The sequence below is a fragment of the Pogona vitticeps genome, chromosome 3 (assembly GCF_051106095.1).
Source record: "Pogona vitticeps strain Pit_001003342236 chromosome 3, PviZW2.1, whole genome shotgun sequence".
Classification (NCBI taxonomy): Eukaryota; Metazoa; Chordata; class Lepidosauria; order Squamata; family Agamidae; genus Pogona; species Pogona vitticeps.
Window position 1 is genome coordinate 259,560,189 of NC_135785.1, and position 15,576 is coordinate 259,575,764.

Genomic DNA, 15,576 nt, shown 5'->3' on the forward strand with positions numbered 1-15,576 from the left:
ATTTTGGGCACCCGGTGGCCATTTTGGAACCGCCGATCAGCTGTTCTAAAAACATCGCAATGCGAAGATCGGTAAGTGAAACGCTTATTAATCCTTGCAATGCGATGTTTTCCCATTCAAAACATCACAATGCAATCGCATTAGCGATTGCAAAAAATAGATCGCTATGCGGATTCGTCATTAAACGGTGCGCTCGTTATGCGAAGCACCACTATACTCAGAAGTGGTTTCCCATTACCTCCTTTTAGGGGGCAGCCTGGGAGGTTAGAGCATGCCCAAGGCCACACAGACCGGCTCTACTTGCAGAAGACACCATGGGGCATCAGACTCCCAACCTCTGACTCCACAGCCAGAAACCTAACTCACTGAGCTATCCAGGCAGCTACAGTCCATTTAATAATGGGAATCAACTGGAGATGGGCACAAACTGCCCAGCCAGCAGTTTGTGCCGATTCGTTTTTTCAGCCGAACAGGCATGCTCTGCTTCTCAGCCGTGCCTCCTCCAGCAGCCGCCCATGCCTATCTCTAGAATCAACAGTAATATTGCAGCAATCAGAGCAACGCAAGAAGTCAGTGTCTGCCATTGTAAGCTAATATAGTCTCTTCCAAATAGAAATGGTTCTCGGACACTTGAGACCAAGGATCTTTGCCCAGTGGAAATGAACAGCGGCAACAGGAAGAGTTCCTTAGTGGCTTGTGCCCTAAATTGTTGCTTCTGCTGTTTGCAGCAATGACCAGACCAGAGGCAGGAGCTGAAAAAGGTCCACCAGATGCCTTAAGCTTGCCTGCAGCTGAGCAATTGAATCTGCAGAGCAGGACTTCCTAAAAAAAAAATGGGAGAAAGTGGCGGGCATGGGCGGGGTGGGGCGGGGTGGGATGAAGGGGAAAGCACATGAAAGCATTTAGAAAAACAAAGAGAGCAGCCAAACTTTCTGAGCCTATCCCAGGACCCTTGCCACGGTGGCAGCCATCTGAAGCAATATGGCCAGTGAGGGCAAGATTAAAGTGGCCATTGTGCATGGCGTCTTCTGAAAGGCCTTGTTTCAACATGAAAAATGGCCCTGGGATTATGATGAATGGGGTGTCCCGGCAGAGTTGCCGTCCCTCCTATAATCTTGCATTAACGCTGAGGTAGCAGAGCGCTCTGCCTTCTGTGATGGAGACCCCCCCTCCATAACAGCTTACCTTCTCGTTCCCCTATTGGCCTTCAAGAGAGGATGATTAATTGCCTAGCCATAGCCCCTTGTCAGTTCAGCGGCAATCTTTGTTCTCTACGGTTGAACCATCTGCTGAGGATGTAAAGCTCTGTCACGCTTGCTCCTGGCTCTCCCCTCTCGGAGATCGCTGCTCCTTCTGAGCAAGACGAAGGCCAGGTCTACTAGGACTTGAGTTCTGAAATCCGCGTCTTCACTTTTAGCACTTTAATCACTACTGAGCTTTTCCCCCTTTTGCTCTGATGGTCATACAACAGTATCCCAGGTGGTGCAACAGCCACTTGCCACAGGAAGAGTGCTTGAAAAGCCAGTTTATAACTTGGCAGAAAGAGCATAACATGCTGTAGATTGATGTGAATAACACCTCTTAAGGACATCGTCATTTCCTTATGATATTGGATAGGTGATCCATTTAATCCGGGGCTAGGGAAATGTGGTGGCATCTTCCACACATACCCTGGACTTACTGGGCTGCACTAGCGCTTGTGCGCACACACACCAAGTTTCTCAAAATGTGGGAATTAAAGATTCAAATTCCTCAGTCACCAGGGACCGATCAAAAGCATGAGGATACACTTTGTTTTTAGATGACAATTTTACGGGCTAGAAGCATCAGGAGGCCTCATTCTAAGTTTACTCGAATATGTTTATGCGCTGTCAAGTATCTTCTCAGTTACAGGGACCCCAATAGGATTTTCAGGTTAGGTGAGTTCTGTCCTATTGCCAGCCCCAGTGTGTTTTTTTTGGCCAAGTGGAGATTTGAAACCAGGTCTCCTGAAGCAAAGCGTATCCGCTCTTTCCACTGCTTTGCACCACAGTGCACTTTGGGAGATCACAGAATCTTTGGCAGAAGCCTACAAAATGCCACAGACCGTATCTGTCTGTCTTCTGTCTCCCAATCATGGTGTTTACGAGATACAAGTTTACGAGATACATGATCAATCAATATCCTCAATGTTTTAAAGTTGTTCTCGTGCACCTCGGAGGAGAGGATGGAAAGTTGTTGCTAGAATAAAACGGGAGGAGTGGCTTTTATTTCATCTGCAGTTCACAATGAGATTTCCTTGAAAACATTTTCATATACTTTTAATGTTCCGCATATGTACATATGAATAATCTGACAAAATGTACAGAATAAAAGGCTCTGGTTATGATGGTGGAGATGATGATAAAAGACATTAACATGGAATTAATTCAGATTTTTGCATCTACCTTTTCCTCTCTTTTTTTCACCCCACAGTGGATTGCATGGACCCCACCTGCTCTGGGCACGGTGTGTGTGTGAGAGGAGAATGCCACTGCTCCGTTGGCTGGGGGGGAACGAACTGCGAGACCCCGAGAGCGACATGCCTGGACCAGTGCTCCGGACACGGCACTTTCCTGCCCGAAACTGGCCTATGTAGTTGCGACCCTAGTTGGACCGGACACGACTGCTCAATTGGTAATCATATCTGTTGTTGCCCCTTAAATTCACCCCTACCTTGAGAGATCTTTGAGCTCTTAAATGGAAATGTCTATTTGTGGTCCGACATGCCTCAATATTCCTTCAGTGCCCTTTTGTCTAGATTTAATGGGCGATGTCGGGTGTTATACTCTTACGTTTACCCTGAAGATGTTAAAGATGATGATTCCACTGATGGGTATAGTCCTTCCACTGATGATCTTCCACCGATGACCATCCTTCTGGTGACTGGGCTTTTTCCAGCTACTTAGGCTGGTTGTTGGATGAAAGATACACAGATAACCTTGAGGGCCATAACTTAAAAGCCTAGCCAGCCTTGTGTATTTTGCCAGAGCGTTCGCTCCATTGGTGTCGCCTGTGAGAATCCAGAGTCATCTCCACACACTGTGGCGAGGTGGTGGAGCAGGACTTTGTGACGGAGCACTTGACCATTTAAGGAAAATTGCGTATAAAGTGTTCTTTGGTAGTCTCCTTTCACAGTAATTGGATTTGTATGCCTTATGTATTAGAGGCTATGTACACAGCATAAAGTTTACTTTGATCCTTTAAAAAAAATTACCGTATTTTTTCCATTTATAAAACAAAATAAGAGGAAAAATTGAGGGTCGTCTTATACATGGAAGGAGGCAAAGGAGCTGCTGCACTCAGCCACCTCTTACGGCTGCCTATGGACTATTGCCACCGCCACCCAATCACCTCCTCCAGCACCACTGCCGGGGCTAATCTCCAGCTCATGCCGCCGCCTTGTCCCCTGCCCGAAGGGAGCCCACAAGTGGTGTTGGAGGAGGTGATCGTGTGGCGGCAGCAGCAGTAAATGGGCAGCTGCAAGGGGCTGCTCCTCCGCCTCTGGCAAGGGTCAAAATTAGACCTCGTCTTATACATTAGGGGGGTCTTATACACGGAAAAATACGGTACTTCCTCACACTTTTAAAAATGCTCACCACCTACCACAATCTAGTATTCTTGTAATTTTCAGAAGGATAATTGTGCTAGTCTGTAGCAGACCTGGGCAAAGTGCGGGCCTCCAGATGTTGCTGAACTGCAAATCCCAACATTCCTCACTGTGTGGGCTAGGCCCAACTCTCCTCACTACTGGCTGTGTGGGCTAGGAATTATGGGAGTTGCAGTTCAGCAACATCTGGAGGGCCACATTTTGCCCACCCCAGTCTGGAGTCTATTACAGTAGAACCAGCAAAGAGTTTTGTGATGTGTGAAAGACCAAGAAGGGAGGTAGGGAGATAATGTATTAGTTGCATTTATATCCTACCTTTTTTTCCAGTGACCTGAAGGCAGCATAGATAACCCTACCCTGCCTCTACTTTCACAGCAACCCAGTCAGATAGAGTAGGCTGAGAGCTTTGAAACTAGGTCTTCTGCATCCTCATCCAGCATTCTGACCTACATCACACTCTCTTTCTTATTAGGCCTAATTATTATAAAGCACAGATCTTTATGGGTTGGAAAGTGGACCACAGCGCACAAAAGCTTATGGCAAATAAAACCAAGAAGCCCTGGAGATGCCCACATCTGTTTGGTTTTTCTGCCACTACTGGGAGCCGGAGATAACACTGAATGTTCTCCCGTTCCCTGTAACTCTTAGGTTATATGGGTTCCTTATATTTCATGTTATAGGTACTTCACAGATGCATAAGGGAGCACCTCCTATCAATATATCAGGTGGTGCATCCCCTTAATACATAAACTACCACGGGTTCATCTATTCTGTCAACTGCTGGATAGCTCAGTGGCTTAAGTCTCTGGCTACAGGAGCCAGAGGTTGGGAGGTCAATTCCCCACTGGTGTTGCCTTGATTGGAGCTCGGCTCGATGACCCATAAGGGCCCTTCCCGCTCTGCAGTTCAAAGGCTGTTCGGCAACTCCACCCACCTTTGCTTCTCTCCAAACTTTTCTTAACCATTCTTTAGGCAGTTGCTGCATGGCACTTCCAGAGTTGATCTGAGATTGGACCAGGGGACACCTTACTCCCCACCCCCCAATAAATACGTGTCCCTTCCCCTGCTCGAATCACGAGCTGGTGGGCACTTGTCAGCTCCCGTAGCTTTTGTTTTTAAAAGAAAAGGCTTTGCATCCTTAAGGTAAAGGTAAAGGTCCCCTTGACAATTTTTGTCCAGTCGTGTTCGACTCTAGGGGGCGGTGCTCATCCCCGTTTCCAAGCCATAGAGCCAGCGTTTGTCCGAAGACAATCTTCCATGGTCACAAGGCCAGTGCGACTTAGATATGGAATGCTGTTACCTTCCCACCGAGGTGGTCCCTATTTATCTACTCGCCTTTGCATGCTTTCAGACCGCTAGGTGGGCAGGAGCTGGGACAAGCGACGGGAGCTCACTCTGTCACGTGGATTCAATCTTACAGCTGAAGATCTACAGACCTTACAGCACAGAGGCTTCTGCGGTTTAACCCACAGCGCCACCACGTCCCTTACGGACGTCCTTATGCACGTCCCTTGCATCCTTACAGTCCTACAGAAACACTGAAAATGCACGTGCACACCTGCCACTGTGTGCCAAAACGTCACATGGGCTGCCGTGTCTGTACAGATTGTACAGAGCCCATATAGCTCTCCCCACTATGTTTCAGACTTGCAAAATCAGCCGCTGCGTGCGCCCGATCAGACTACAGAATGCGTGCGGAGAATAAATCCATCTTGTTGAGCTGAAACTGCATAGACTTGAGAGGTCTGAGTAACAAATGGGTGTTTACAAACTACCTTAGCAGAGATTTCTTGCCACGAGGCAGGAAGGAATAATAACTTTAACATCAAGAACAGCTCTGTGATGAATGAAAGCTCAGAGGGTGGGTTGCGTGTAATTTTGCACTCCCTCCGAAAGTGACTAGAGGTGAGTTTTAGAGACCCATAAAAGGAAAAGGTTATGTTTTGATAAGCAACCTCAGGTAGTAGTTGTTTTTGTGCGTGATTGAACGTGTAGTGGGGCCAGAGAAAGGAATGGGTTGTACTTCATAATAACAGTGGAGGAGAGGCAGCTGTGGAAAACCGGTCCTCGAACTGTAATATCCATCTTTTTCTTCAGAAATTATAGACATGGGCCAGAATCCTGGTTAAAAACCCACATACACCATGGTTATGGTCTGAGCGGGAGTGTCCATCACATGGCACATTTTCTCAATCAATGGACAATCAGTCATGTGACAGACGCCCTCCTACTCCCAACATTTCACATGGCTTGGTTGATTTCCTGTTGGGTTTTGCCAAACTGGATTCTGACCATTGATTTTTCTCCTTTTTCCATCCTAATCTTAAGCCTTTTTAAATACTTATTAGAATGGATAAACATACCAGTTCATCCTCTCCAGATACAGTGGTGCCCCGCTTGATGACGTTAATCTGTTCCAGGAAAATTGCTGGTAAGCGAAATCGTTGTCAAGCGGGGGGGGGGGAACCATTGTAATGCACCGAAAACCGGTCAATGCGTTCCAATGGGGAAATACCTCATCGTCCAACGAAGATTGCCCATAGAGAACCGCCGATCAGCTGTTTTTAATTGCTGCCTTCCGAAGCAGGGGTCCGGAAGGCAGCCATTTTGCGAAGGGAGGGAAGCCATTTTACGAAGGGAAGCCATTTTGCAGAGCCGGAAAAATCATCGTTTAGCGAATGAACAGTTCGCGAAGCAGGCTCCTAATAGACATCAAGCGAAAAAAACACATTGGAACCATCATTTTGCGATCACAATAGCAACCGCAAAAAACTCATCGTAAAGCTATTTCGACATCATGCGGGGTAAGCATCAAGCGGGGCACCACTGTACTGTAAAGCAAGGAAAGACAGAGTTTTGGCTTCCGGCATCTATTTTGTTGCTGTCTACTTTGCTTTTTCCTCCTCACTTTGCTTTTTCTAAACCCACCCCCCAAAAGCTCAGCAGCTGGTTCCGGGTGCAAAACAGAGGTGGAAGGGGAATGGCACATGTTTAAGATTAAGAATTAGGCACCTTTGAACATATTGCTAAGCACCATGTAAAGAGCAGAATTATGGGACTGGCAGGAATGAGCAAAAAAAAAAAAAACACTAGAGAAAAAGACTGATTATGAGAAAGCCAGTTTCTGCAGGGAGAGGTAGCTGTGGCTCTCCAGATATTCTTGGCTTGCAATTCTTACCAGCCCTTGTGAAAACATTCAGCGTTGAGGGACTGAAGGTGTAGACCAGAAACATATGGAAGGCCGTAGTCAATGACCCTTTATCTATGGGGTAATACTTTAAGGACTGCTTTCTTGTCTGGCTCTAAAGATCCACAGGAGAATCTGTCTTATGGACAAGGTCATTCAAAGAGACTTGCTTGCTGGGGAACTTTTGAGAGCATCAAAATATTCCTACAAATAGAAGAACAGCAGTCTGCAGAAGGGGGTGGGTTTAACTCTTTCCCTCTGGTGTGTTAGTTTTCTAGTTACAGGGAGTTTTTAAATGGGGGAGGTACATTCAAAATCTGTCTACATATATGTAATCTATCTTTCTATTCTCTTGCAATGTCCATGTAGACCCAACCATTGTTACAGCGAATTCCCTAAAATATAGAGAATGTTGACAGTGTGTATGTGTCTGTGTGTGCGTGCGCACGTGCATCCGTGCATGCGCATGTGCATTGCTGATCACACAGGAGTTTTTGAGTGCCTTCAACACCCACGTGAATGTTGACAGACCATTTTTGCCAATTCTTCTTGCTCATTGGTACAGTTGTATGGTTTAGAGGCATTTGCAAAATTCACATGAAACACACATCCACACACACCAAATCAAGCCCTGTAATGTCATTGGCTTCTTTAGCAAATGGGAGATACAAATAAATTGGTAGAAAGGAAACGCAGTGTTATAAAGAGTGCTGGCTGTTCAGCAGGATTTTGTCTTCTTTAAGAAGCTTTAATCCGCTCAGAGATCCAATTAAACATCAAAAGGTGCAGAGAGAACACATAATCCATTGAGACTGGAATATTTGTTTTACTTTTACCAGATCTTAACCCTGGGAACACCTAGCCCGTCAAAATATTTCATTTCATGCAGTGTCACCTGAAGGCATGGAAATGTTTCCAGCAAAGTTCACTAATAGGAAATGCAAGAGGAATCTGCTAATAATGACTAAACTAGACTCACTTCCCGAATATATTGCACTCAAAGACCCTGTCTGTTGATTAGTGACTGTCAAAGGATAAGATTCTGCCACAAGAGTCTAGGAACTAGGAAAGAATAAGGGAAAGATGATGAAGGTTTGGTATTGATACGGTAGAAACACAAAGCTACTACCAAACTCCAAGATATTTATTTCAAAAACTGTCCCCAGAGAGTGCTGTTGAAACTTTTGCTTACCAGACTGGAAGCTAGTGGAGAAGAGTCACTCCGTAACACATTAAGGTTCGCAGACTTTAAACACACTACTCAAATAAGCAAATTAACAATTTTAAAAGATAAAAAGATTTAAAGTGAAGAGACAAAGACTTAGTCTAATCATGGTGACCAACCACTGACAAAACAGTCATTGATCTGCAAATAACAAGGAAAAAGATGAAGAACTGAATTGAATTTATAACTTTAATGACAGCTCAACTCCCAGAATTCTGCAAGGGGAATTCTTTGATAATTCTGAGGTTTGCCACCCAAAATCATGAACGTGCACGCCACCAGGAGAAATCACCTCCTCCCAACATAGTGTCTTCACCATGCTTTTGGGTCAGAACTCCCGTCAGCCTCCCCACCGCATGGGCAAGGGTCAAAGTAATGGAGGTTTTAGCCCCAAACATCTGGAGGACAAGAAGGCTGCTTTAGCTACTTGTTAAGCTGGTGATATATTTTAAAAAGCCCAGCTGGAAGTGTTCAGGAGAAGTGAAGGCACAGTGGGAATTAGTTGTTTGAGAGAGAAATAATTTGTGAGTGTACGTGGAACTGTGTGAGAGAGATAAAACCAAAATGTTATTTCCAACCGGTGTGATTGCAGTATGTCATGGGGTTTTTCAGTCATTTTTCTGAATTAAAATTTCCGGAAGCAAGGTGGAGGATAACTAAGGAGATAAACGGAGTTGTCTAATAAGGATCATCTGGAGAGAGAGAATTTACTGCAGTTCCAGGGTCCTCAATTGCCTTAACAGTTTGACTTCATATGGAGGGGTCTTTTCTTCTGATTAACATGACATGAAAGTTGTCAATGGATAGGATGGTTTTTAAAAAAGAAAAATCAGCATCATGCTAGCAATCCAGCAGTCTACAGTTCCAGGAAATTAGCGGGGAGAAATGCCTAGTTCTCATTGGTTCCACTTGCATACAGATGTATTCTTTCTCTCTGATACTGCAAACCATCAAGTTGGAATATTTGTTTCTGCCAAATGCTCACGTTTGTTCCTGCTGAAGTAGGAAAAACAAACTTGTGGAACAAAAAAGACTAGATCACAAGATTTGGTTGAATCCCCAGCTGAGCGGTTCAGAAAACAGAATTTAGAAGCCACCCGATTTAACCTGGGTGAGATTCTTCATTCGGAAACCTAGTACTTTTTGTCTCCCCGTTGACTGTTGCTAGGAGTTTAAAAACGGCAATATCTTCTCCTTGATAGAAACACATAAAATATTCTTAAGGGAGAAAACCCCTTATAGGAGGAGGAGGATGTCTAGAGGGGCGGGGTAAAAATCAAATGAATGAATGAGTGAATGAATGAATGAATGAATGAATGAATGAATGAATGAATGAATGTTGAGAAATTGGTGCCCTTCTGTGGACATCAGGGTTCAGGCAAACCCCTGCTCTTCTGTTCTCCCTTACCTTCCCCAAAAAAAATGCAAAGGAAGAATTTGCCCCCTCCCGACAATGAATTGGTGGGCTGCAGAAATAAACAGATGGCAGTCCTCTGAATCCATACAGGTTACTGTGCTGAGTTCAATGAACTGAGAATGCATAAAGGACCTGGGTCCCCCCCCCCCAAAAAAAAGGGACATACTCCACCTGCACTTAAGCTACAGAAGGAAGACATTGGCTTTCTGGGTGCTGTTTATATTCGTCCAAAGCCATCAAGCAAGTTTATTTATTTTATTTATTTATTTATTTATTTAATTTATACCCCGCCTATCTGGTCAGTGAGGACCACTCTAGGCAGCTAACAACAAAAAACAGGTTGCCATTTGCACACTTGTGTTGCAAGCCCTGGGAACACTCTTACGTCCTCTAGTTTTTCTGGTGCCGGGAAGGAACATTCTGAGCAATCCATATTCGCTAGGATCAAAGGCTGGGCCAAGAGACAAAATACTGGGCATTTTTTTAAGTGGGTCATACATTGACGTAGCTGCTGGTACTCTCTCCCTAACCCTAGGGAATCAACAGTTGGTTGCTTAAACAGCTTGCCTTCAGCTCTTGAGTGATTGCTTTCAACAGCTGAAAAGGAGTGTTTGGTTGGCAGGAGCAGCTTATTTCGAAATAAAGATGATGTATTGTTTTCATGTAATACAGTTTTTGGGAAGCCACGGCTGCATGCCCTTCTCCTGTTGTAATGATGCACAATGCAGCATCTCAGCGGTGGAGGGACCATTTTGAATTCTCTATTGTGGCAAGAAATGTGGTTTTTAAAAATCCTCTTCATTTTTGAGCTGTGCCCGAATGAAGGCTCCTCCCCCCCCAGCTTATTTTGATACCCAGTACTAGCAGTCTGCTTTTCTGAATCCTCTCCGTCTGCTCAGGGCTTGGAAAAATTCTTTTTTTGAATAGCTTGGCTTCTGAAATCCACCAGTGCTTCTTTTGACTGGGAGATGCTGGGAGTTATCATCTTAAAAATGCAACGTTCTCAAGATCTGCATGAGCTAATGAGCTGTTTAGGGTGCTCACTGTTTCTCGGTGAGTGTTCTTCTCGTGCTAGTCCTACATCGAGTGGGTCTCTCTGTTCCCCATTCTGCAAATTTCTTGCTGCAGCGGATTCCCTGGTTTGCACCTTTTCCTATAATGTGACGAGAGGGGACGAATTGCAAATCTGCAAGCCCAGCAATTTTCTGCAAGGTCCTTTCCAGCAAATCCCTTCCAATGAGCAACCTGTTACCCTTGAGTCCAAGGTCAAAGAAAAAAAAACTCATCCTGAAGTCCCAAGAGGAAAGCTGAGGCCTTCAGCCTTGATCAGATCCCCTCCGACATGAGGCTTTGGAGCAACGGAGCCAAATGAAATCTGCACAAGATGCCAGCAGCAGGCGTCCAAAATGCTCCTTGAGATAGCACAGGAGAACGGCTCAGCTGTTCTCGCAAACAGTAAAAGAGATTAAAGATGAAAGGAAATGTTTAACCACCTTTTCAGCATTGGGGGAAGGACAGCTGGTGGGAAAATATTTGTTAATGGAAAAAGGCTTTAATGCCCACAGAGGGTGTTTTAGATCCAATCCAGAAGAGCAGTGTCGGCATAAAGCAGTTTGCCCACAAAGGCTGCTGGTATTGTAATAAGAGCATTAAAATCCTCTTTCTTCCCACCTGTCCTTTTTCTCATTCATTTCTGATGCTCAGACGCTACCTAAACTGATTTTTCATTGCCTTCCTCCCATGCCCCACGTTACGAGTGTGTGCATCCAAGCTGTTTGTACTAAATAGTATTGGTGTGGACCGCTTATTATTATGTAAACCGCCCAGAGTAGCCTGGCTTGCCAAATAGGTAGTATGGAAATTAAATAAATAAATGAAATTGTCTCCAGAACAAATTGACTGCAGGATAGATAAGGAGAATAGTCCACAGTGTTTCACAGCAGACTAGAGGTATGCAGCTTTGGAACAGACATTCCAGAATTCACCAACTGGACAGTAGGACACCCATAGCTGTGTGATCAGAATTTGCGGTTTCACATATCCACAGTCTGAAAATATTGAAAATCTTCAAAGAGAAAAATCTAGAGAAAAATTATTTTTTCATGTATTGTCCAAACTGGCCTCTAGAGGGAGCCAGAGATCATGCTATGAATTATTGCGAATACATAACAGGGTCTCTGGCTCCCTCTAGTAGGCAGCTCTGGTATTACATATGAAAATAATTTTGTTTCCTTTTTTTTTTCTTTTACCATGCGATCATTGATAGATCAAGATAGATTACCCCTCCTTTCTCCTTAAGAACCCAAGGCAGCTAACACAATTAAAGGATAATACTTAAAACTAAAAACAAGTATATGAATACTAAAAAGGATCAAACAATTAACATACACACACAAAAATAAACAAAATCAACAGCAAAAACACATTCACAGCAGTAAGGCAGAACTGTCCATTTAAATATTCCACTCAGGCAGGCAGCCATTAAGGGAAAGTTTTCCTGAAGAGAAAGATCTCTACAGGTGGGCAAAACCTTTTGAAGTGAGCAAGCTGGGAAGTGAATTTTAAGCAGAATGGTCAGGTAAGGTCAGGCAGAGAGGCGAAGGATGCAAACTTTGCATGTTTAGTGAATTTATATCCTTCGTCCTGATAAAGGTGTAGCCCATCTGCGAATTTCTCAGTTGCCGTGAAGTATCAGAGAATTATTCGTACTCATCTGTAGTGGACATTGTTCATCCCGACCCCCCAATATGTCTCCTACCTCCTTGATCTTTTTATGCACATCAAAGGTGTTGTGTATCTTACCAGCAAAACACAGAAGCAGCAGTCCATTTTTCCTTCTCTGTTTGCCATTATATTTTGTAATCCTGCCATTCATACATACTGTACTCGTATAAAATGTAACATAAACTTAAAACAAGTAAACATTGCCATTTCAGAGAGGAAAAGAAATAATACAGAATTCCCCATTTTTAGCTCTTGCCTACACCCCAAAGAAAAATTACTACTCTGTCAAAATACTCTTCTTGAAACCCTCCCTCTTATATTGTTGTTGTTTAGTCGTTAAGTCGTGTCCGACTCTTCGTGACCCCATGGACCAGAGCACGGCAGGCCCTCCTGTCTTCCACTGCCTCCTAGAGTTGGGTCAAATTCATGCTGGTCGCTTTGCTGACACTGTCCAACCATCTCATTCTCTGTCGTCCCCTTCTCCTCTTGCATTCACACTTTCCCAACATCAGGGTCTTTTCCAGAGAGTCTTCTCTTCTCATGAGATGGCCAAAGTATTGGAGCCTCAGCTTCAGGATCTATCCTTCCAGTGAGCACTCAGGGTTGATTTCCTTCAAAATGGATAAGTTTGTTCTCCTTGCAGTCCAGGGGACTCTTATAGGTTCTTCTAAATACTATAAAAATTTAATTTTTCAAATGAAGAATAATATTTTTTAAAAAAATCTTTAAAGTGGTAAAGAATGTCAAGGAAGGTTTCTCACAGCTCCCCTAAGTTTTGTTACTCTCTTACTTAAAGGCAGTGGTTCTTAACCTTTTTGAAAGAAACGCCCCCTTGAGCCATTGAGGAAGTTATCATCGCCCCCCTCCCCGCGGTGATGATATCTTATTTATTTATTTATTTATTTATTTATTTAATTATTTAATTAATTAATTAATTAATTAATTAATTAATTAATTATATTTTTAAAAGACACTTAAATCCAATGACCCCTGAAAACACAATTAAATTCCAAGAAAATGAAATGCCCCCCAAAAAGTAACATTTAATGATTTAGTTGCAAGTGAATTTTAAGACGCAAAAAGAAATATAAAAAGGGCATAAAAACAAATGCAGGAACTAAAAATTTCAAGACAAATAGTCTGAAACTAAATTAAAATTGGAAGAAAATATATATTCATGCACACTTTAAAAATGCTGCAGCCATCTTCATAGGTTTGACTTGCTCCAGCGCCCCTCTACCGCCCCCCTTCTGCTCCAGCGCCCCCACACCGCCCCTTTTCATTCTACCGCCCCCCTGAAAAATGAAATCACCCCCTGGGGGGCATTATTGCCCACGTTAAGAACCACTGGCGAAGACAATAGAATGTTATCAAATTCCTTCCCTATAATTCTCTTTAAAAAAATTCCTTCAAGCTCATAGATCAGCGGCTTGTGGTATGTGTTAAACAGCACCTAATAGACTCAGCCAGCTCCATTCATTTTATCTGCACAGTTGTTAAACAGAGTTTTAAATCACCCATCTGCACAACTCCTTGCTTTATGTATCGGAGAAATGTGGAGCAAAATCCTTGAAAAGCTGGATGACACCCAATATCCCACAGGTAGTATGGCTAGCAGCCTTGCTGGCAATGGGATTTTCGAGAAACAAAAGGTTTCCCATCTCCAATTTTTTTTTTTTCAGGATGAATCCATGGCATCTCCAGTTACAATGGAGTTCACACATTATCTTGTTGTTTTTATCTGCATTGCACCATTATTTATCATGAAATAGAAGTCGCTATGTTTGCATTTCATGATGTTATTTCATATACAGTATATGAAATACAAATACTGTATATTGAGACTTCTATTTCATGAAAATAATGGTGTATATATACGGTATATAGGGCTTCCGGTCAGATCCTCATACTAGCATTGACCAGAGCTTGACTCGCTGTAGCTGTATCGTGTAGCTTCAGGGAAAGCCTTGGGGTTAATATTCTGAAGAATCATTTGTGCCCCAAAACTGATGCATTTTCTTTGCAAAGCCATGGAGATAATATGGTTGAGCTGATGCTAATAATGCCGTGCCGTCTTAGACGGGATTTATCTGTCAAGAGCTTTCGCTTCCATTCAAACTTCAAGGGTATTCTTTCTTTCCCCTCATCTAGGTTGAGTTGGATGCCCATAAATCCATCAGTCCTATTGTTTCCAATCAGACAATGAGGCCGTTTCGAGAGCTCATCTCTAATTCTTCCATTAGGGATTGGCCTTTGCTAAGCTACGGCTACGATGGTGTGTTCGCACAATAGCCGGGAATTGCTGCCCCTCTTTAATTGAGTACTTTTAGAGCAACTTTGCTCTCCGCTCGCTTCTGAATTGAGCATCACCTCATTGCATTCGCTTCGCCCAACACCAACACCTTCATGAGCAAATCAGCGTGTGTGGGGGACACCTCAGGGAGCGCTCCAGCTTCCTTTCTTCCTACCTCAAAGGGAACGTCCCAATGCTGGGACAAAAAAACCCCACCAAACCCCACCTGATCAGCAAATGCAGAGAGAAGAAAGGTTTTCAAAGGCCTTCAAGGCCTTGCCGGAGCATCATTTCTTCTTCTTAGGCTGTTTCGGGAAGGCCTGTCTATGCACAATGGGGTGCCTTATTACTCAAGAGTGCTTATTCCAACGTGTTCGTTGTGAGCAAACGTTTAGCAAAGTCTTGTGAGGTCTCTGTTCTGCACCTACAGAAATGTTGTCGTGCAGAGGGCTCTGTTCACAAACCAATGGTGCATTAAAAAAATCTACACAAAGGTGTTTTCACAGATTTCTACAATTTGCTTCTCGCTTACTTTATTGTCATCCGGCGGGCAGATATTTGTCCTGTTTCGGAAAAAGCCAAACCCAAAAGACCATAGTATCCGATAAGTACTAATCAGAGTAGATACTTAAAAATACTTAGGAATTCAGGATGGGTGCATTCTCTAGGGAATTGATCAGCAGTGCAAAATAGGCATGTGTGGATTCCCATCTGGATAAATCTAAACACAAGTCTAATTCAGAGAATGACAGGGAGTGCACATGGCCTGCCTGCTGGGCCATTATTAGGAAGCCCAGAATCAATCCGTGCAGCAAAAATCGCTGCTAAGCAATAACATCGCTAATAGATTTTTAAAAGCCCATAGAAACACATTAAAATGTGTTTAATGCGTTCCTATGGGCTTAAAAACTAACCTTATGCGAAAATCCTCCATTGCGGCGGCCATTTTCGGTGCCTCTAAAGCGAGGCAAAACAGCAGGCGCCCATTTTTTTCCCAGCAGCCATTTTGGAACCGCCGATCAGCTGGCCGAAAATGGGGGCAAAGCGAATTTTCCCCATAGGAAACATCGCAAAGTGATCACTTTTGCGATCGCAAAAAGTG

General features: G+C 43.7%; 1 protein-coding gene across 13 annotated transcripts in view; it reads left to right on the forward strand.

Annotated features, from left to right (window-relative positions):
- The window catches only part of TENM4 (teneurin transmembrane protein 4), a 427,285-nt gene that overhangs the window by 281,025 nt on the left and 130,684 nt on the right, over positions 1-15,576 (forward strand). For all 13 annotated transcript variants that reach the window (XM_078390190.1, XM_078390188.1, XM_078390192.1 and 10 more), the window contains one exon: positions 2,455-2,655. In XM_078390190.1, the coding sequence (XP_078246316.1) occupies positions 2,455-2,655 (201 nt within the window). The remainder of the gene's footprint in view (positions 1-2,454; positions 2,656-15,576) is intronic.